Source organism: Phoenix dactylifera, chromosome 15 (assembly GCF_009389715.1).
Source record: "Phoenix dactylifera cultivar Barhee BC4 chromosome 15, palm_55x_up_171113_PBpolish2nd_filt_p, whole genome shotgun sequence".
Taxonomy (NCBI): Eukaryota; Viridiplantae; Streptophyta; class Magnoliopsida; order Arecales; family Arecaceae; genus Phoenix; species Phoenix dactylifera.
This window is the reverse complement of record NC_052406.1, coordinates 11,393,865-11,415,436: the sequence shown is the minus strand read 5'-3', so window position 1 is coordinate 11,415,436 and position 21,572 is coordinate 11,393,865. Positions and strand designations below refer to the sequence as shown.

Genomic DNA, 21,572 nt, shown 5'->3' with positions numbered 1-21,572 from the left:
ATCACTTCAAAGAGGCAAACTCAATGAACCAAATTAATGAGGGGAATTGAACATATGATCAAGTTGAGTCAGATTGAGCATAACAAGCTATCTAACATGTGGTTGGCCTTGTGATATTACCAAATCAATATAGCCTCAGGGAAAATGAGTCTCAATTTACAAATTAGAGCCTTATTGTCTTCACCTCTCACAAGAAATGACAAAATATAAATTTCCGTTCCATGGCCTTAGGTCGTTCCCTCTTCAAATACCTACTAAACTTATGGGACTTTTGCTACACTTCACATTGCCATTTGTTCACGGGACCAACAATTTTGACGACGCATAGACCGCAATCAATAGTAGGCGTGGGATCGATAACAAGCAACGAAGGAACGTTGGAAAATACTTTTACGAATCTCAAAGTTAAAAAATAAATTTAGGCAGGTGGCTTAGCCACCCCGGTCCATTTCCCTGTCTTCCCACGATCGGACCGTTTGATGTCGATCCCACGGCCACCGCTGCATCCTTACACTAGCTGGCTTTCTGTAGCGACTCATATCGAATCTCCGCGAGGACCCATTTATAAGGCTTCCTAGGGTTTTAGCTCTCGGAGTTGCCCCCCTCTTTTCCGCTGAGAGCCGCCCTCCCTCGATCCAGAGAGCGTCGCCGAGCTCGCAGCGATGGTATCCCTTCTCTTCCCTATCTCTCCTCCTCTCCTCCTTCTATCTCTCCTTCTGCCTTCTTGATCTCTTCTCTCTCTTGTAGGCGTCGGAGAAGCAATCGAACCCGATGAGGGAGATCAAGGTCCAGAAGCTGGTGCTCAACATTTCCGTCGGAGAGAGCGGCGATCGCCTCACCCGCGCCGCCAAGGTAAACCTTCTTTTCCTCCCCCTTGCGTCGGTTTGATCTTTGTTGCAATCTAGTGAGACTCGGGATCTATTACCGGTAGAGTTTTCGGTGACACCTGTTTTAGCTAGGGTGCCAGGGTGATGAAAAGAGATCATTAGTCAAAACTCTATCTTTTTATGATTCTTGTGAAGCAATGAGAAAGGAAGGAAAATGTATTTTGAGCAAAAATTATCTCTTTTTTGTTTCTTTAAAAGTAGTAAGGATAGGTACTTCAGGTGATTTGTAATACCGAATGCCAAGATTGTGAACTAAAAATAATATGTTTCCGTCCAAAAACATTTGCGTTGGACCTTTCAAAAGATGCTTTATACGAAGAATCAAAAATTAATTTGAAAATTAACTTTTTCATCTAAGTTTCATCAGTTTGTTCCATCTGGTTCGTCAATTACTTGTGTTGTGGAAATAAAGTTAGCATTGGTCTCTTTGATATTAGTAATGGGTTATGTTAGATATGATATATTCCTGGAAGTTCGTAAATATAGCTCCAAAACTTTTTAGATAAACCTTAGCATGATAAGCCCCAGGAGGGGAATATAAATAACTTGTCAATTAGGAGAATATAATGTATTTGCTTCTTTCCAATTTGATGTGTCCGAAACAGTCACCGTAACACAATTGTCAAATGCTACATATACAATCTTCAACATAGTGGTAACTGTTATTTTGCACTCTTCCATGTCCATGATGTATTATTTTTCTAAAATCCGTGAATAGTTTTAAACAGTTCTTTCCTAAAACATATTTTTATGAGTTTCCTGGCACAAATTTCCCTTTCGTGAATTTTTCCTTTATGATTGAAACTGTTGATATCATTTCATGTTAAGTTGAATTGGTCATGCATCTAGATCAGGTAATCTTGGACAAATGCCAAATCTGACCTTGGGCTTTTAATATACATAATAATTTCCTGCCTTATGCTGCCAACATATGGTAGAGATCATGATCTCTGTGCTGCCATTTTTCTAAACAAGTTATATAGAGGATTGCATTTACGGTCATCTTGCATAAGATGTTTGACACTAATTAATAATCAGTCATGAAGAGTTCTGTTTATCTTTTGGAAAAATATTTCTGCTGCTATATTTTTTCAGCCATCCACTATCACGCTTTGCATAGCATGGGACTGAATCATGTTAGATATGGGGTAGCAAATTTTGTAACATCTGTTACTTGATGTGGTGTTAAGCTGAGTCTTTTCTTCCTCAATAGACTAAGCACTTCTATGTCAATGATGTGTCATCTTAAACTATTGTAAATGCCTTTGCTGAGGCATTAGTTGTATTCATTCATTTATTTATTATTTTTCTTTTCTTTTCTTTTCTTTTCTTTTTTGGGTGGGTGTGTTGGGTTGAAAAGGATGAAGTGATGAACAATATTTGACAAGGATGGCCCGGCCATACTCGTGTGCTAGAATAGATTCTCATAAAACGGTATCATCAATACTCTATGCTTTTAACAAGGTTCCCACTTATTCCACTTGCACAGTATTTTAGGCATTTGTAAGGGCTAAGAAGTTATTGCACTTGCATTAATGTTATATGAACATTTAACCTTTAAATACAACTTAAAAGCTGAGGAATAAAGGATACATACGAAAATTTCTTAGAAGCAATTTGGTGGCATTGTTTGATGATTGGTTGTTTCTTAGAGAAATCCTATGATATATGGTCGTGTCATAATATGGTGGTCATTAAGGAATAATAATCTGCCAAAGTTTTGGAGTATAAGTGTATGCTTTAGGCACAACAGTGAGTTGAATGTTTCTTATTTTTTTATTGGTGGTTTCCTTCCCATGTTGTTTCTCAGTCTTGCACTAAAACATGGCCAAGAATTTTTAAGTCTCCGTCTCTCTACACTCATCAGTATTGGTGCGGTCTACTGGTATTTGGACCATCTCATGGCGTTTTATCATATGGTAAAAGGTTTTTTGATGCGATGAGAGTAGGGTTGAATGCTAAATTAAAGGCCTAAGAAAGGCTTTCAAGGACGAAGTGCATCAGTGTGTACAACTTAAATGCTTCCCTTGCCAATGTCTTTCTCTTTTCTATGCAGAAAGAGGGTTTCTTTGTGGTGTTATTACTATCTAAAGGTGCCTATGATTAATTATATGTGGCAATTTTGGGTCCTTGATTCTCATAACTGAATATAGATATTAATGAGCAGCATTTACCAAAAGGTGCCTGTAACATCTTTGTGCGGGTCTCCTTTTTCCCGTATTTTTCCTTTTCTTTTTTAGACATTAGAGATAGATGCAGCTGTGCAAAATTGTTCAATGGATAACAGTTGTGTCAGGCAGATATTGATTCTCCTGAGTTCATGACTGAAGGATTTAATTCTATTGTGTGTGATTTTTATAGTTCTTATAATACATGCACCATGAATGCATTCTGTTGTCATTTTCTAATGTTCATGATATGATTACAGGTGTTGGAACAACTGAGTGGGCAAACTCCTGTTTTCTCTAAAGGTTGGTAACTCATTTTCATAACATTTGTATGTTGACTTGAAAATTTTAAATTGTGTAGCTACATATCCATAATAAGTTCTTTGATTATACAGCCAGGTATACTGTTCGGTCTTTTGGTATCCGGCGCAATGAAAAGATTGCTTGTTATGTCACCGTTAGAGGTGAGAAGGCAATGCAACTGCTCGAGAGTGGCTTGAAAGTGAAGGAATACGAGTTGCTGAGGAGAAATTTTAGTGATACTGGATGTTTCGGCTTTGGCATTCAGGAGCACATTGATCTGGGAATCAAGTATGAAATTATTCATTCATTTACATTTTCCTTTTAAAATTTTCTTTAATAACTGATAGGGAAAAAATCATAAATCAACTGATACAACAAAAATCATAAATCATAGCTAGTTAATGACTGTACAGTTTAATGGTACATTTTAGATTCTAACTAGCGATTCCGGTACTGATTACTGTGTGGGAATGGTTGTGATGAGGAATGCTTCTTCTGACACCTCTTGTACGAGAGGGGCTCAAAGGGAACCCTTCGATGAGCAGAGTAGCAAACTTCTGAGCCTACTCTTTCACCACCTACTTTCCCTTTGCATAAATTAGTAAATCATCTATTGTAGAAGCAGTTAAAATGATATAAACAAGATTTAAGTTTATGAGATTCCAAAAGAAACAGTATGTTGCATTTCCTTTTTCTTTCTTCCCCATTTTTATTGGTTTAAATGAATTTTGTTGTGGTGGCTATGACGAGTTTTGCTTATTTCTGACACCTCTTGTATGAGAAGGGTTTTTCTTAAGTCCTTCCATGAGCAGATAAAGCAACCATCTGAGCTTTAGTGCATTTGCATCAGCTTCGAATTCCTTCAAGCGTGTCTTTTTTTTTTTGTTTTAATTGCTACCGCAAACTTTGTTGCCATGTCTATCTGTTGGGACTGTCAAAATTTTTTCCAAGGATTTTCTTTCTTCTACTACTAGTTTTCATGAACATTTTTTTTGGGTGAGTACTTCTGGTATGTAGGTTCTGGGCTGATAGGCTTGTCAGTCCAGTTAGGACTTCTCAGATATTTATTGTTTTGCGATTCACCTGAAGTTATTGGTTCGAGAAAACCCTTTCACAAATATTATTATTTATGACTTGTGCACAGGTATGATCCTTCCACGGGTATATATGGGATGGATTTCTTTGTGGTATTGGAGCGTCCCGGCTATAGAGTTGGTCGCCGCCGCCGCTGCAAGTCTCGTGTTGGGCTTCAGCACAGGGTTACAAAGGAGGATGCCATGAAGTGGTTCCAAGTCAAATACGAGGGTGTCATCCTCAACAAGTCGCAGGCTACCTAATAATCATAGATGTATTGTCTTGTTGTCTGGTGGACATTCTGAGGGATTCATCATTTTCTGCCTTCTTAGGTTGTCTGTTGGAGCAATTAATTAGCGATTTTGCCTAGTGAATTCTTTTCATCCCGTTATTAATGCTACAACATTTTCTTGTCTGGCAGTGAAATTTTCTGAACTCTAGGGAAAATGGAGATTGTTTTGGGTGGCTTCTATTTTTTGTCAAGTGTTTACTGTAAGGCTGTCGGAGGTTTTTATCTTCATTGCTTTTATGGTGAATATTTTTTGAAAACCGGCATGAGAATCATCCATCTTTTTTATCACGCCAATTTAAATTTCGGTCTTCCAGTGTGTGTTTAAACAAAAGTATTGAGTTTGCCGTATACATTCTTCCGCTTCAACACCGCCGGTTTCAGGCTTCTCTTCCTCCACGTCCGGATCCCCGACGAAGATGGTGAGCAAGCTTTTAGATGCCTCGTTCCTCCATATTTTGGTGCTCCCGTTTAGGTGATGCCTGCTGCAATCAAAAACGGACGCAATAATTAGAAATTGTTTCCGTTCGAGTACGTGTCTGCCTAGGGTTGCATCCTGTCATTCATTTTCCGTTCTTTCGCCACATTATGCCTTGACCACCCCACTCCACCACATTTCTTTTTCACTTAATCTATTAGTGTAGTCTTTTCTAGGAATCCTTTAGTATTTCTAATTTTAATGCTCAGGACAGTTCATTCTGTACTGTTTTGCAGCATTCAATTGTTATTTAAGTGATTCATCTGATTAGTTGCAGGAATTAGAAGCTGTTTCCTGTCTACTTTTTTTTTTAAGAAAGAAGAATTAAATTTTTTAACCTGTTTGTTTAAATGCTTTTGTTCATATTATGCGTAAAATAACTGCAAAATTGTAAGAACCGGTTCATTTAAATCAGGTTCACTTAGGTCTTGAGTCAAAGTCGGCGGCTGGTTTGTCAACTCCAACCAAAAAATTGATTGGCAAATCTTGCCGTCTTCAATTCAATCGAAAGCTAATGCCTTCCCTCATCGCCATCGCTTCCTATATAACAAACCCATTCCCATACTCTTCAGGCTCCTTCACTGTTCTACCCTACGACGTCTCTGTCTCCCACTCAGCGGCCGAGATTGCTGCTTCGCCAATGCCGGAGACCGTCGCCCACTATACTCTGTGCATGATAATGAATTGATAAGATGGTCGTGTATTTTTACTTTATAAGGTTATTTGAACTATCATTAAAAAAAATGTTATGCTAGAAATATTTTATTGTAATAATATCACTATCTGGATTTCGAGGTGATATTTATGAAAAAAAAAAATCTTAAGGACCCATACGAGCGTATATTTAATCTCACATCAGTTATTCTAACTAATTAAGACCCCAAAGTTCTAAAATTTATGCTCTAATACCACTTTATGTATTATACCCCACCCCGAAAGCACAAGTCAAGCACATAGCAGACAATAGCATGTTTTGAGGCTTAAATCCCTCTGAGCACATGCAATGTTGCAACCCAAAACCTTACCTAAAAAGACTAGCCAAAAGGTATTTTTTCAAGTTCCTTATTCCTGTAGAAGTATTCAAGATCTTCTTGGCGAATAACTGATATGGGACTAAACATACATCCGCACGAGTTTTCACATGCTCCCCCCTTTCAAATCCTAACATCCTCGTCAGGCTAAGGGTTCAAATTTATTCGAATCTAATCATAACTACCATGATCGGCTCGTGGTCAGCCTCCATGAATTCATGCTGTCGTGTCTTCTAATCCACATAGGCTATGGGCCGAGTTCGCTTAAATACCATTTGTTAAAGCATGGAAATTTTTTTCTAGGACTAGCATTATTTAAGTCTGCATAATTTGTATGCTTGCGAATCATAATTGATGATTTAATTAGGATTATTAGTGATAGCAAGACTTTAATCATGATAAGTATGATTAGAGTATTTTCTTTACACGCTTATACTTCGGAGCTATATAATTTTTGGTTTATTAGAAGGAGTGGACTTGTACTTATATCCATGGGCTCTAAATTGTATGTTTCTACCCAGAATAGGAGTGTCGTTATGATTGACATAGTACACATATCTTGCAACATGAGCATTGGCGATTATGTGTTTTAGCAGATTTAGTGGTCCTGTATATGGACTTTGATGCAATTCTAGGTATGGATTGGTTGGTTGCTTATTATGCTATAGTGAATTATTTCAGAAAGAATGTAACTTTTTAGAGCCCAGGGCAAGCCCCATTTAGCTTCACTGTGAAGGAGTAAAACGTTTCTATCCACATAATATTCTCTATCCAAGCTTTCCGGCTACTGAAAAAAAAAAAGGATGTGCAGCTAGGCATTGCAACCAACGCTCGGTAGAAGGAACCAAAGTTGAAAAACCGATAGCGAAGTTCTCTAGTGTTTTCCTGAAGGACGTGCCGGGACTGGGACTGTCTCCAGAGAAGGAGATGGTGTCCTCCATGAGTTTGATTGCTGCCAATAGTATGTGCTTATTTTTTGCATTTTCGAGGCATTTTATTGAGAAAAAAAAAAGATAACCTGTGCAATTGCTTAAAGTCTCCTGTCTAATATCAAGGTATGCATTACTAGTTTCATATAATAATTTTTTACGTATGTTGCTGGTAGAATAATTAATAATGGTATCTTGGTCATGATATCACACTAATGAAATCCTAGAAAATTGTGCCACTGGGTGTATTTTGCATGTAGGAGCAGAAGAAGTCGCTGCATTTTCTAAAAGATTGCACCATTACTTCTTTCTTGCTTTTTATTGTTTTTTTTTTTTTTATGTTGAGACTGAACTGTTGTTTGTTGGGAATGCTTGAGTTTCAGAGCTCTGAGATAAATGAGAAGATTCCTGGCTGACCATATATGTTTACCCCCTTGTTTTCGGTTATCAACAAAAGCTCTGATGACATGGACAGAATCTATGCGTCACCTGAAGATTTCCAAAGCATGAAGCAGAGGGACAAGATAAGAGGACTTCCACTTGCTGGAGTGCTTTGTAGGACGCTGCCATCAACTTGGGGTAATGGAAATTGGCTGAATCCTCATCAACCTTTTCCTTTTTTCCCCGCCTACAAATTAAACATGGGATGTAGTTGACCATTAACTAGATTCTATTGGAGGAAGCTAAGTTCAGGTTGTTTATTTTTCCCTTTCCAATGCGGGTCATAGATATGCTGTGAAACATGGACTAAGAAAGGCGATCCGATGGAAGTTGCATGCAGTGAGGTGAACAGAGTCCACCCAGATATTTTATTGTTGGACGTCGTGGACTGGGTCCCTTCCAAAGGTATTATACTAGCTCCGGTGCATATTTATTATTTTGTTGCGATCCATTTTTTAAACAAATGTTATCCGGGCGATCCTTTTGACATTGCTAGCTTGTGCTCTGTTCAAAATATATGGCAGAACAAGCTTTATGTTCTGAACACATATGACAGGTGTTAGGAGTGATGAGCTTAGGGTTGATCACTAATACAACCCACCCAATCACTAGAAAAAAAAAAAGGAAGTTTGAAGTCATTGTGCTTGTCACAGGTTGCACAGATGTAAGATATGAGACAACCCTCTTTAAAGCCCATGAAGCACTTTTCATGATTCCATAAGATATGCTCTGCTCCAGTCATTATAAATCATATGTTATGTTGCACACAAGTGAAAAGTCATCACAGGTATAGCTGGAGGCTCTGATGGGCCTTTACATGTGTACAGAAACTTGAAACAATGCTGTAACAGCTAGTAATAGCAGAATAACATGCAAACCAAGTACTTCAAACATTTTCAACATTTTGAAAATAAGAGAGCAAAGTGGGTGAATGCCTTGTATTCTATTACCATCTGGAGGTTTTCAATCATATAACTGCTGTTTGGATCTTAGGGACAAACCAGAATATTTTTAGATTGTGAAGAACGAATTGAGACGCTGTTTAGCCGATTGCCTTGTTCCAATGTTTGCTATCTTCGTAGTGTTCTGTATTCTAGTAACCAAAGTAGAGATGATGAGTAGAGTAAATGGAGCAAACGAAGCTATTCAACTTATGAATCTAGGGAGGGTGTGCAAGAGGAGCAGTGCCTGTTTATAGGTTTGATGTTCTCAGGCGCACCTAGCAGATAAAAGAAATGGACTTGGAAGGAACTGCCATTGCTTGCACAAATCAATGGGAGCAAAGTTAGTTGCTGCCATATATATATATATATATATATATATATATATATATATATATATATATATATATGTATATATATATGTATGTATATATATGTATATATATATGTATATATATATATATGTATATATATATGTATGTATATATATATGTATATATATGTATATATATATGTATATATATATGTATATATATATGTATATATATATATATATATATATATATAGATAGATAGATAGATAGATAGATAGATAGATAGATAGAGAGAGAGAGAGAGAGAGTCAATAACCTTTCGCCTATTTGGGATAGGTAAAGAGAGGTTGCTTATGTTGGACTATTGGGACATGGGACCTGGAGACAGTCTTTTGCTCTTTGCATGGGCCTCATATTTCTGGATTGTCTGCTTTTCCTCATCTGATACTCGGCCACCACTTGAATGGATTGTCTTGTCTGCTTTTCCTCATCTGTTGCTTTGCCATCATTTGGATGGTGGCTTCTTTTAAGAAATTGTATTGATGGCATCCAGGCATGATGGTAGTGTATCGCTTTTGATGGGAGGCTGTGCTGAAAAGAAGAAAGGTTGAGTTCACTCAAATAAGTTTGCTAGGCTGGATTTAGTTCGATGGGTTGATTGACTTTCTTCTAGGCTAGCAAATTGAAGGCTGTGGGATCCTTCTTGCAGAGTTATAATGGAGGTACTGCATGGATGTAGCTTTAGGGCCTCCACTGTCACCTGTTTATTTATTTTTGATTATGGAAGCTAGCTGTCTCCATTGTTGACCTACAAATTCTGGTCGTTTTTGACTTTACATGATAGTTTTTACCAAGAAAAATAGTTATGTCAACCTCATGCACCTCATTCATCTTTAGTTTTTTACCAAGAAAAATAGTTTTCCATTGGCTTTTGGTATGTGTGTGTGTGTATAAGTTGTCGAGTTCTCAAAATCTTTGTTTGAATTGCGGTCAAATTTCCTACTAGAACTCCGATCATTGAAGACATGGTAGTGGGGGAGGTTGGACAAAGATAAGGGCAAACAACGGCAATTTTAGAAAACTAATATGGTTTTATATCACGAGGGTACATTTTAATATGGTTTTTTTGATATTGATTAAAACTAATATGGTTTTAATCAACATATAAGGCATCTCCAAAGAAGCCATGTCAAGTGGGTGGACTTGTGGTGGTGACTGCGGTCCTGTTAGGTTTTGGCCAAGGGATGACCTTGAGCTTTCTCGTTCTTGTTATAAATGAATCAAATGATATATGCAGCATGAAATCCAACATGAATTTACAGACTATGTAGTGCTCATTAAAAAGATCCTGGTCTTTATTTGGTTTGAATTTCAAGTGATAGGTTTGGAAGTCTACATTTAAAAGGACACTACCCAGTTATGGTCCTGACGATCTGGGATCCTGCGAGGGGCAAGCTAGGGACAGTCCTAATCTCTATCCTTTTTTTTGGAAAAAAAATTGCAGCAGCACCATTTCAACTTTTTGCGATTTGCACTTGCATCCGAAACTTCTAATTTTTTCAATTAGATTCTAAAATTTAAGATTTGGTTGCAATGTACCCTAGCTGTCCATCTTCGTTAGGATCCATGAACATGTGATTATCGAGTGACATAATTTTAGACACTATATTCCCCTCCTGGATTTGGAGTGGGGTTAGTTTTTTTTGGCAGGAAGGGAGGAGATCATGTGGCCATCATGGACTCCTTCCCATTCCTCTTTCTTTTAGTTGGTTGGGTTTTGCCTCACTTGGTTTGGGTGTGGTTAAGACAGAGGGAGGAGAAGAGAGCAGAGGGAGGGAGGGAGAGGAACCTAACAATGGTGAATCTCAAGCATGGCAATGAAGATATGGAACATAATGAAGTCAAGGAAGAAGATGAAGGAATGGGAAACACACACACACAGAGAGAGAGAGAGAGAGAGAGAGAAGTAAGTGGTTTACTAATAAGAAACAGAGAGAAAATGCATTGTGTGAAAAGTGAGGATAAAAACCTGACCGAAGATATTAGAGGATAGAGGGTTTGTTGGTATGGCTATGGTTACAGAGTTCTGACAGGAATATGTTGGCACTCAGATCATTGTTGTTAATTGCCACTTGGAAACACTGGTTATGAGGTCTTGCTTCCCTGCTTTTGCTTTATTATCTATTTGAATCTTTGCATTCCCCTTCTCAGATATACATCTCTTTAATCTAGTGAGAGTTCATGTGCTTGCATTGTAACTCCAAGTACCCAAACAGAAGAAAAATCGAAACTTTATTGGCTTCATGCTGCGAAGTCAACCTTGGAAGCATTTTTTAAATTTAAAAAAAAATGATAGATGAGAATAAAACAACACTTGAAAGACTAAGTGATAGATGAAGACACGTTCAATGGTATTTGAGTGAGATGTACAAAGGAGAGATACTATTATGTTACTAGCTATGATGCGCTAAGACTTCAGCTAGAGTTTTGTATGTGCTAGTGCAATGAAGAGGGTGCAGAAACATAAAATGATGAGAACTCAAATGTAAATGTGAACTAGGAATAACAAGAGTCGGAATAGGTAAATAGAGAGAGCTGCAGATTTTAATCCATGGAAGTTATAGAGATAAAGAACAAGTTAGGGTGGTATTCAGAGGCCTCCATTGAGAGGGATTTCTATGGAAGGAGAGGACACCTAAAATGCACTGATGGAAGTTTCTAGGAGTCATTTGATGAAGCCTTCTTGGATAATATATGGGTCCACAGTAGGCCAAGGATTGCGAACGAGGGGGTTCATAAACCCATCTATGATCTAACATAGATGCGAGTAAAAGCTCAGAATCTTAATAAAACAAGTTTCTCATAGCTATAGCATTTTAATATTTTGATTTATGGTTCGCATTATTATTATTGATATTACTTTTTCGAGGACACATTGCGCAAACCTAATCACTTTCATCAATTACGTGAAAGAAAGAGAGTAAAAACAGAGAGATAGAAAAGGAGGAAAATCGAGTTGCTGTTGCTGTTGTTTTTTTTTTTTCAAACTATTGGAAGTGGCAACGGTACAGTATATGCTCTGCCAAGAAATGAGGTGGATAGTGATGTTTCTCGCATTTTCCCATTTCTAAAAATACCTGGGTTCATAAGATCATAAGATATGAATGCAAAATTATTCTTTAAAGTCATGATAGCCGTGACTTTTTGTGTAAGATGAGATTTTTCCATTGGTCACGTATCAGATGACAAAGTAAATCAATCGCATGCTGTATTCTGAGAATGTGCACTCGAACACAGTCAGTAATGTTTGCACTTGTTCACCTGTTTCCTTTTGTCGCCATACAATTTGCCATCAGCAGAGTTTCCTTAAAGAAATCAAAAGAAAAAAAAAATGAATTTGTCTTGATACGCATGTTATCGCCAAGCAAAACATAATCTATAATCCTGTCGGCTTGTGCGCATCACATGATGCATATTTAATTTAATAGATGTTCTGATGTCAGATGGGGAGAACTAATATCCTTATTGAAATCTTCCTTTCTATGCTGAGTATTTGTTCCTTCGGATCAGTTGTTCCACATTGCATTTACAGGGTTTTCGTGGGGACTGTGAGTGAAGCATGCAGATTGTCCTGTTATCAGCATCAAAAGGAAGGCCCTCCACAGGATCCAGTTGACGATTGATTTTTTTTTCCATGATGCAAACTTGAAATCTAAATCTCAAACTTTTTGATAGACAACACCACCACTCGCAGAAAACATCCCATGGGCACATACTGGAAAAAAAAAACAGGAGTAGCTGGAGAGAACTTTTGATGCATGAGATGGATGCACTTACGTATATTACACAACAAGAAGCAATGCAAGCTATCTTAAATTTCCTATCGTCATTTACTTGTCTTGGCTCCAGCAGATGCCCCATCAGTTTCCGGATGCTTGATAGTACTACTACTTTTCGGTCCACTTTTTCCAGCAGGTCCGGTCTCACCTTTGGCCCCCCTCTCTCCTCTGGGAATTTTCAACTCGAACACATCTTCTATATCACCTTTGGTGGCGTGAGAGCGGTGGTCGTGCCTGGGTTTTGGTCGGGAGAGGCGCCGGGCACAAAGCCGGCCAATGACACAGGCGATGGTCGCGAGAACCGCAATTATGGCAAGCACGATGAAGACCGGCCCGAACGAGCCTTTGGAGTAGGAAGAAGGCTGGGTGGAGATGGAATGTGGGTAAGCCACCGTAGGCTGGGGGAGGGAGGACATGTTCTCTTAATTAGAGCTTCTTGGCATGCACTGGTAATGGAAAGGAAAACGAGAGGTTTTCTTGCCTTCAGGAGCTGTGCCTTCTTACTGTGGCCAAAGGAGGTTCTCAGGGAGGTGGCTTTTATGGTCCGTCTAAAGGAGCAGGGAGGTGTCTTGCTTTGTTAAAGCTAGATGGTATTCCTCTCTCTTTTTTCCAGGAAATCTGAGCTTTGGAATGCTTGGGAGCAAGAGAAAGCGAAGCTTTGGAGGCAGCGAGGCTTTAGATCTGGATGGGAATCGTACGGGGTCGAGCTTTAACATTTTAATTGGACCAAAGTAGGGGAAGAAATCATTGCGCTCTCTCCTTTTTAACGGATGGAAGTGGGACTGCCCGAAGACCGAAGTCCCATTGCCAAGCCACGCGAAATTAAAGGCTAGCATATCCTTCCGAAGGCCATGCGAACTTAGCATTTGCCTCCAAATAGCAAACTTGTTGTCTCTCGAAGCTCATCGTGTTTTGCCGAGCAGTCCGTGTGGGGAGCGAGTGGTAAATGAGAAACTAGTTATGAGTGATGATGAGAGCTTCCGAGTTGCTGTTGTAGTTCCTACTTCCTAGCGAGGCCTTTCCTATTTTGCATGTTAAATCCAGGCCAAACATATATATATATATATATATATATATATATATATCTCGAGAGGCCATTCTTAAAAGACATTATGGCTGAAGAAAAGAAAACTATCTGATGTATGCTGAGATTTGTTATCTTTTGATTTTTTTGGATGTATTTGTACCCACTATATATATGATACATCCGTTTCAGAAAATAAAAAAAAAATTGTGCCCGATGACGAGGGAAAACGAATAGTAGCGGTCGTGCTACAAAAGAGAGTCCAGGACCTGTAAAGTGGAGTGGGGTTTTTAGTTCTTAGTTTTGTTTTACTTTTTAATTTGATAATGAAGAAAAGAAAGAGGCTCAGATTTCGCCAAAATCTTTGCGGTCCTGTTCGATTCTACAAGTACAAGTTGGGACATATACTTCGCACAACTTACATTACATGTTTCCTCACCGATAAAAAAAAAAACGGCAGTCCAACTTGCATTACATAGTGTCTCCTGCCAGCCAGCCAATGAGACCGTAAACTTGTTATGTATTTGATTCCGAGCATTCTATGTTGCGTTAGCAGCTTTATTGTCCCCTTTCATGTGCTGACTGGCCTTTTTTAAGTTAAACGAGAAGCGTTACAGTGAGTATAGGAACCGTGCATGGAAAAAACAAAGCGTTACAGTGAGTGCATGGAAAAACAAATGATGTGCAAGTGCAACTCTTGTATTCTCATTTTCCATCCGGCGTCCATCAGATCCAATTCATGGGTTCATGTAGTTTGATTTTAGCTTTTGGGATGCTTTCCTATAACATGAGCCCATGTTTAAAATAGGCCTGTGAGGCTCGCCTTGCATGCTATAATAAACAGCCAACTCTTATCAGCTTGCGAGGAAAATAAACAGTAAGAACTCCAAAGACGCTCAAACCACAATTCAAGATATCGTCAAACCAACGGCTATATTAACGATCAAAACTTCAAGTCCCTACATACACATCCGCAGGTCCCATGCTCGTGATAAACCCAAGTTATTTTATTAACCATCCAACTCCTTCAACTATAACTTAAGTCTTCTAATCCATAGAACTCAAATCACGGCAGACTTCCTTAATAAACTCAAAAATGGGTGGATTAATCCTCCTTTACATCAAGAAAAAAAGAGCTAAAATATGAAATTATAACAAAAAGATGTTATGTTCCCTGCTCAGCATCTTTGGAAGAGCGAACAATAACAATGTTAACTATTTCCATTCTTTTCATTGTACCAAAAGTCTAGAAAAATATCCAATCTAATCATAAAATTATTTTTTGCTGCATCATCATCAGATTGATTCGAGGAGATGTCTCAAATGGATTATTCAAATGGTGTACTTTCCTCATTTATGTGCATAGAAAAGGTATATTAAATTGGAACAAGGTACCAAAAAAATCTTAAACAATGAGAATGCAAGACAACCCATATGTCAAATGCTACCTTCAATAAAACCATGTGCAACCTACATACTAAATTCTAGATCATGAAGAAGGAAACCATAATGCATACGCCCGTTTTCCTCCCCTTTATCTCCCTAAATGACTGATGTATCAAAAAATTGCAAGATGCACAAACACCAGCTAAAACAGAGAACTATAGTTACTTTCTGACATCCAAATAAACTAATCTATGATAGCAAACAGATGCTTGAATAACACCAAATTGAAAGATCGGGAAACAGAGGGTGCACAAAGATCGAAAATAGCTGCAGTACAATAACAAAGAGATGAGCTAGCCATTATTGAACTTAATTGCAAGGATGAGCCCATCACATCAACCAAAATTGCAGAAAGAAGCAAGGCAAGATCATGCTATAATATAGGTTGCAAGTGCATGCAAAAACACAGCATAACAATGGAAAATCTGCTTAGCAGTCTACTAAACTTCTTAAAAGCATGTCGACAGAAAACTGGGCTACAGAGTGAAAGTAATGAAGATAGAGCCAAAACATCAGATTGGTTCACATCTGAAAGGACTCTAGGATGAAATTTCAAGACCGAGGCTTCTCTTTCTTCTCCTTGAAAAGAGCCAGTAGTGACACACCAGAAACCTTCACAACCTTGAATCTCACTCCAGGAATATCACCAACAGCATGCCCCTTCCTTCCGAACCCAGCAATCAACACTTCATCCTGTAAAACATATTGCATCTTAGTGACAATTTTCACCAAAAAGCAACTGTATAAGACAATAGTGAATGAACCATAAATTTAGTGGCACAAAAAACAAAACCACCAGTCATCTTATGTGCTGTTTATGTAGAATGCTGAAGCAATTTTGCTGCTATAATTCCAAGACAAGTTTCCATAAAAACTTACATTTTCTTCAATGTAGTTTAAGCAACCATCATTTGGCACAAAGGCTGCAATTTTCTTCCCATTCTTTATAAGCTGAACTCTGGCACACTTTCGGATAGCAGAGTTGGGCTGCTTGGCTTCAATGCCACTGCAAAAGTGATTAAAATTAGCTTCTCAAACTTCTACAGCAGCAAACAGAAGGATACGGTAGAACAAAAATTATGTATATATCCTACATCTTTTCAAGGACAATGCCCTTGGCATGAGAAGAACCAGCAAAGGGCTTCTTCCACTCATTGCCAAGATGGCTCTTCTTGTATGCTTTGTCTGCCCATCTCTGCCTCCTCCTGTGAGTTTTGAGCTTGCGAGCAGATCCCATCCCACGAGTCTTCCTGTCATGAAGCAACTAAAAATTAACAAATAACCCAAAAAAATCTCATATAATCATGTGTTCTCATATAGATTGTACAGAAAAAAAGGTACTTGAGTCACATGGGTTAAACAAACCTATCACATGTTAATGGAATGACCTCTAATGCTACAACCAACTTCCAAGCCATTCGCCCCATTAGTAACACAAGACAGTTCGTCCCTCATAATAAATCTAACAAAGCAATTTACCTATCTCCTTGGAATTAAAGCTTGCTACAATCACATTACAATGACAGTTTGCTGATGACTTCATCTTATGCACAGAGTTGTGTCAAGAAGTGACTATGAATAAAATTAGTTTTCAACTTTAATTTTTAAGAGGAATACATAAACACTACCAAAAAAGAGAGGAAAACACATAAAAAACCATAGAAAGTTCACTCAATAACAGTTGTATTTAATGATCATCATGTATGTTAGATATCCCATGTTTTACATCTTTTAAAACATCACATCAAAATACTACTTTCACAACATGGTTTTAGACAAGTTAGCAAAAATAAACTCCTGGACATCCTAAGTAGCTTCAAAGTTCAAACATGACAACAAAATACCACTTCCCAAAACATGTTTCATGCTCCCAAACAACACATAATATAAAATAGCAAAACCACTTAACATCCTATAGTGATTTACACAGGCTCCAGTATCAAACTAATGCTAACAAAACTCTAAAAGAATGGTCACGAAAGGACAGGATGAATAGTGCTAGACATTGATGGGCTCGCTTGGGCATTGCCTTAGTAAACTCGCCTCACCGGAGAATCATCGAGACACTCAGGTGTTTCCTCACCTCGCCCAAGTGACTAGATGAGTACCTGAAGCACCTTTGTCAACATTGCCATACATGTACAGCCACAATACATAAAATGCTAGCATATTTTTCATATTTATTTCTGCCAGTTTTTCAGGTAAAAGTCTACATTTCTGCAAGCACGAACAGAGGACTGAGGCGTTCAACATAATGCTTCTATAAATGAAGTGATGAACAGGGTTTTCTAAATAGATAATAGTTCAGTTCAAGTTATCATGAAGCATGCTCGGACATCAAGTAAAATGAAGATCGGGTGGAGCAGAAGCCACAGCAAAATGGTAAGATCTAAAGGAATTGTAGATCAGTAGTTGTAAATATAATTCTGCATGAAAACTATCAAAAATAAATTTTTTAAAGCATCAACCATCAATTTTATCAAATGCTCACATTTGCATAAATCAACCATTATATTATAAAGTCAAACCATATATTTCATCACATGAATCTGAGGATAGGTGAACAAAATAGATGCAAAATTAAGAATTGCATAACATGTCTTACCGTCACATCTTTTCCCAAATATATATGATTACAAACAACAGAAACCCTATGATATACACACACATGCGATTTATTTGGCACAAACATTTCTTTTCCACGAGCCCTCCATTTCTCAAATCATGACCTCCTTTCTGCTTACTTCTTTTCAATACTTTCTTGACGATTACAACTCTAAGATTGACGAAACAACCAGATATCAAGCACATGGAATCACAAAAAGGCAAAGCCTTTGGCAGGAGAAAATCGGTAATAGGATTTCTAGGCACAGAAATTCCCAGATCCCCGGGCGCTTCCTAAACTCTAGATCCGACAGACCAACAACCAAACTACCAATCAAAAGAGAGCTCATATGGATCGAAATACACAACCAAATAACGAATCATGGTCAGGCTTGGAGACAACCATCGGGAACGAGAATTAGGAGAGAAAAAACAAGTGGAAAATCAATGAGAAAACGAAAACAGAACTGGGATTTAGGGTTCTTGGGAGACTCACCCCATCTTGATCGGAAGGCTTGCGCTCTCCTTGCTCTCTTCTTTCTCCCTCCCTTTCACTCTCTCTCGGCAACGGGCGGCGGGGGCTTCGGGATCGGAGTGGAGAGGCGAGGAGCGAACCCTAACAAGTCATCTTATACCGCGGGCTTGGGAGGGTATTTCAGTAATTTCGAGAATTCCTATCCGTAGGTGCTGTCTTGTAACCGGGTCGGGTCGGGTCGGATCGGAAAGAGCAGATCCATTTAAATTTGGCTCTCTGTGTTTCCTGCTGGTTTTCTGGTGTACACATCAAAATCTTATTTAGAAAAACACACGTTATAATTTATCAAAACTAATGTTAATAAACATAGTAATCGATACTCATTTTACATGTTGGATGAATCTTCCGTATATTTTCGATATTTAGAAGCTTTTTTTTTTGTTATTGTTTATATATTAGAGGAAGCATCAAAACTAAGCCCATCTCACTTTTAGAATGCTAATGGAATATATCAGGAATGATTTGAATTGAATAAGAAATAAATGTTGCCGTTAAAATTTGAACTCCACGGAGATCGGCCGAGTTCCAAGGTAAAAATTTCAAACTAGTGGGTAATGACGATGTGGCTAATTGTACTTTTGATATGCAAATTTGACCTAAAATAAAGTCTTCGTGTAGAAAATTTTCTGCCAGGAGACCTTTCGATACTCAAGTCAATCGAATTACAGATGGAATAGAGAGAGGGCATTTCTAAAATGAGAGTGGAGGTGAGATAAATGCACAATAACATCTCGTCATACAATAACTGCATAGTAACAACCTTCCACGTTTGTACACGCAGCCATAATTACATCAATTGTGCAATTATGGCCAAGTTGGCATAACTATGGCTACATAATTTACGTACATTAATCTTGGAAGGATCTTCAAGAGAATACACTCTTGCTTTGATGAGTATTGAGGCAAAAAAGCTCAAAACATACGGTACTTCAGTTTACCTGAATTAGGTTGGCAAATATTATCCGCATCAACAAAAAACTTTAAAGAGAATAAAAGAGAATTGAGAGGGAGAGCATCCATGGATTGAGAAGAGAACGTATCTTTAAATGGCACTTGGAAAGTGAAGTACAGAGGGTAGGAATTTTTTTCTCAGTTTTTTTCTTAATTTTTTTAAGGAGGGAATTTTTTCACATCTTCCTTATCTTGCCTCCCCTCTCGGTTTAGTCATGCGGCATACATGGGCACCCGCTTTGGAGGCAACCCACACAAGGCCCGGCCCAACAGTCAAATTGCAATTATTGGATCGAGGCAGATTGAACTTGGGCTGGACCTATCGTCACGAAACGTTCCAAGCCCATTCCAGCGCAGCATAGTTGGGGTTCCGGGATTCCGAATCCGCCATTTCGTAACCTGCCGACAAGTGTCGGTGGACCAGCGTAACCATGGACGGTTCAGATCAGGGACACGGTCACATCAACGGCTAACGGCTGATTAGACATCGATGGGTTCGGATCGCGATAGCAACACCACGGAAAATAGACGGCCGATATTCTTCTCGCGGGAATTCCAGCTTTCCAGATGAAACGAATCTCTCCCGAAATGAGGAAAGAATTTTGAATTTTGGTTGCGCGACATGGAGAGCGCCGCTTGGTCGCCTGCGCGTGAGAACAGAAGCCGGAGACGTTGCAGGATAATAGAAAGCGACATTGCTTATGCAGGATTAAAATATATATATTTGAACCTCCCCAAATTCATAAGGTAGCAAAAGCTTTATATGCTCAAGCATTTTTTTTTATTATATATGCCTATTCTGTAGAATGGTATGCTACTCGAGATCAAATGCATTCGTCCAGGATATAAAATGAACACCAATTAAATCAAATAATAATAGCAGAAAAAAAATTTGGAAGAAAAAAATAAATTTAATAAAAAAATAAATTTATCATTCTTAGATAGACCCAGTGAATGTGATTGAGCGGATTCTACTGGAGGAGCTGAAAGAGGCAGACCATCCGATTTTGGAGGACATCAGAAGGCTACTGAGAAAGTGTAGCACCTTTCAAGTTGCGCATATCTACAAGAAGGAAGATGAACACAGCTGCAGATCGGGTCTCCTTCTTTGTCGCCCATCATTCTGGAGATTTTTTCTGGGTCTGTCTTGTATTTGTTCCCTCACCTCGAGGTTGCATATTTTCTCTTAACTCCAATGGCAATGCTCATGCGAGATTAGTGTGAGCGGTCGATGCACTACAAAAAAAAAAAAAAAAAGAAATAATGAGTTTAACTTTTTTTGCACAAAGAAGCCTTAAGTCTCTCCAAGATGCCTCTCCCTCCATCCTATGGCATCTTATAAATTCTCATCTACTTTTCTTCTACCAACCCTCTTTCACTCTTAATAAAGCCATGCATTTTTTTCTCTCACTATAAGATAAAAATACCACCATCTCTCACTAAAATGCAAACACAAAATAAATCTGTAACATCTACACGCCTCTACTTGCTGAAACAATCTTATAGCCACATCTATATGTGTATATCAAACAAGCATTTCTTCTTGGGCATGACACTTGATCAGCAGCCAACGCATGCATCCATGATGGAAGTACAATAGCCAAATATTTCATGCTTCAAGCACGTATATTGATGAAATGCTCATGATCATTCTTAAAAGGAACCTGTGCTTCATAGATGGAGAAATTCGGTCTAATGAGAGGTTGGATATTGCACCTTGGTGAAGAAATATGGTGTGGCTTGAGGTCCATCAGGAATCCTCCCAAACAACAAAGGAATTGGAGATGAGGAATGTAATCAATGAGACAAATGCGAATGCATTTATTGTGATGCATAATTAAAAAGAGCAACTTCATGATTGATTTAATTATGAATTGCCATTACGAGAGCCTAAGCTATATACCATTAAACAATCATTCATCTCCAATCAATCGCACTAGCTCTTGATACCATCATGTGGACAACACCGGCTACCAACCTACTGTTGTTCTTTATGCTTACATGTGCTATATCTACCATGCCCCGGAAACTTTTTCTGATGTGGTTTTTGGCTGCTAATGTGTATTTAATCCTATATTAATTATTTATTGAGTTGATCTTGAATATTTATATAAAATTAAAAAATTGAAATAGTATTTTCTACCTAATTTTTAGGTAAGGTTCTAAGTTATTACAAATAGTATCAGAACGAATTCAGCTCATGGCCCATATGAATTAGAAGACACTGCAGTACGAGCTCATTGAAGCTAACTATGGACTGATAATGGTGCTTGTGATTTGATTTGAATAAATTTGGATCCTTAGTTAGACAAAGACGT

At 38.3% G+C, this 21,572-nt stretch overlaps 2 protein-coding genes and 2 non-coding genes across 4 annotated transcripts; 3 read left to right on the top strand and 1 right to left on the bottom strand.

Moving 5' to 3' along the window:
* Positions 1–553: 553 nt before the first annotated feature.
* LOC103711522 (60S ribosomal protein L11-like) lies at positions 554–4,981 on the top strand. The gene is made up of 5 exons (XM_008797693.4): positions 554–665; positions 748–852; positions 3,316–3,358; positions 3,451–3,646; positions 4,503–4,981. Exons 1-5 carry the CDS (start codon positions 663–665, stop codon positions 4,693–4,695), a joined length of 540 nt encoding a protein of 179 aa, XP_008795915.1. The 5' UTR covers positions 554–662; the 3' UTR covers positions 4,696–4,981.
* LOC113463019 lies at positions 3,831–3,922 on the top strand. The gene has a single exon (XR_003386556.2). It is a non-coding gene; the product is annotated as a small nucleolar RNA snoR1 (small nucleolar RNA).
* On the top strand, positions 4,097–4,190 carry LOC113463018. The gene has a single exon (XR_003386555.1). It is a non-coding gene; the product is annotated as a small nucleolar RNA snoR1 (small nucleolar RNA).
* A 10,527-nt stretch (positions 4,982–15,508) lies between the features above and the next one.
* LOC103711524 (40S ribosomal protein S23-like) lies at positions 15,509–18,402 on the bottom strand. Its single transcript, XM_008797696.4, has 4 exons — positions 18,265–18,402; positions 16,259–16,414; positions 16,044–16,170; positions 15,509–15,857 (listed from the first exon to the last, which is right to left on the bottom strand). Exons 1-4 carry the CDS (start codon positions 18,267–18,269, stop codon positions 15,717–15,719), a joined length of 429 nt encoding a protein of 142 aa, XP_008795918.1. The 5' UTR covers positions 18,270–18,402; the 3' UTR covers positions 15,509–15,716.
* Between the last annotated feature and the right edge of the window lie 3,170 nt (positions 18,403–21,572).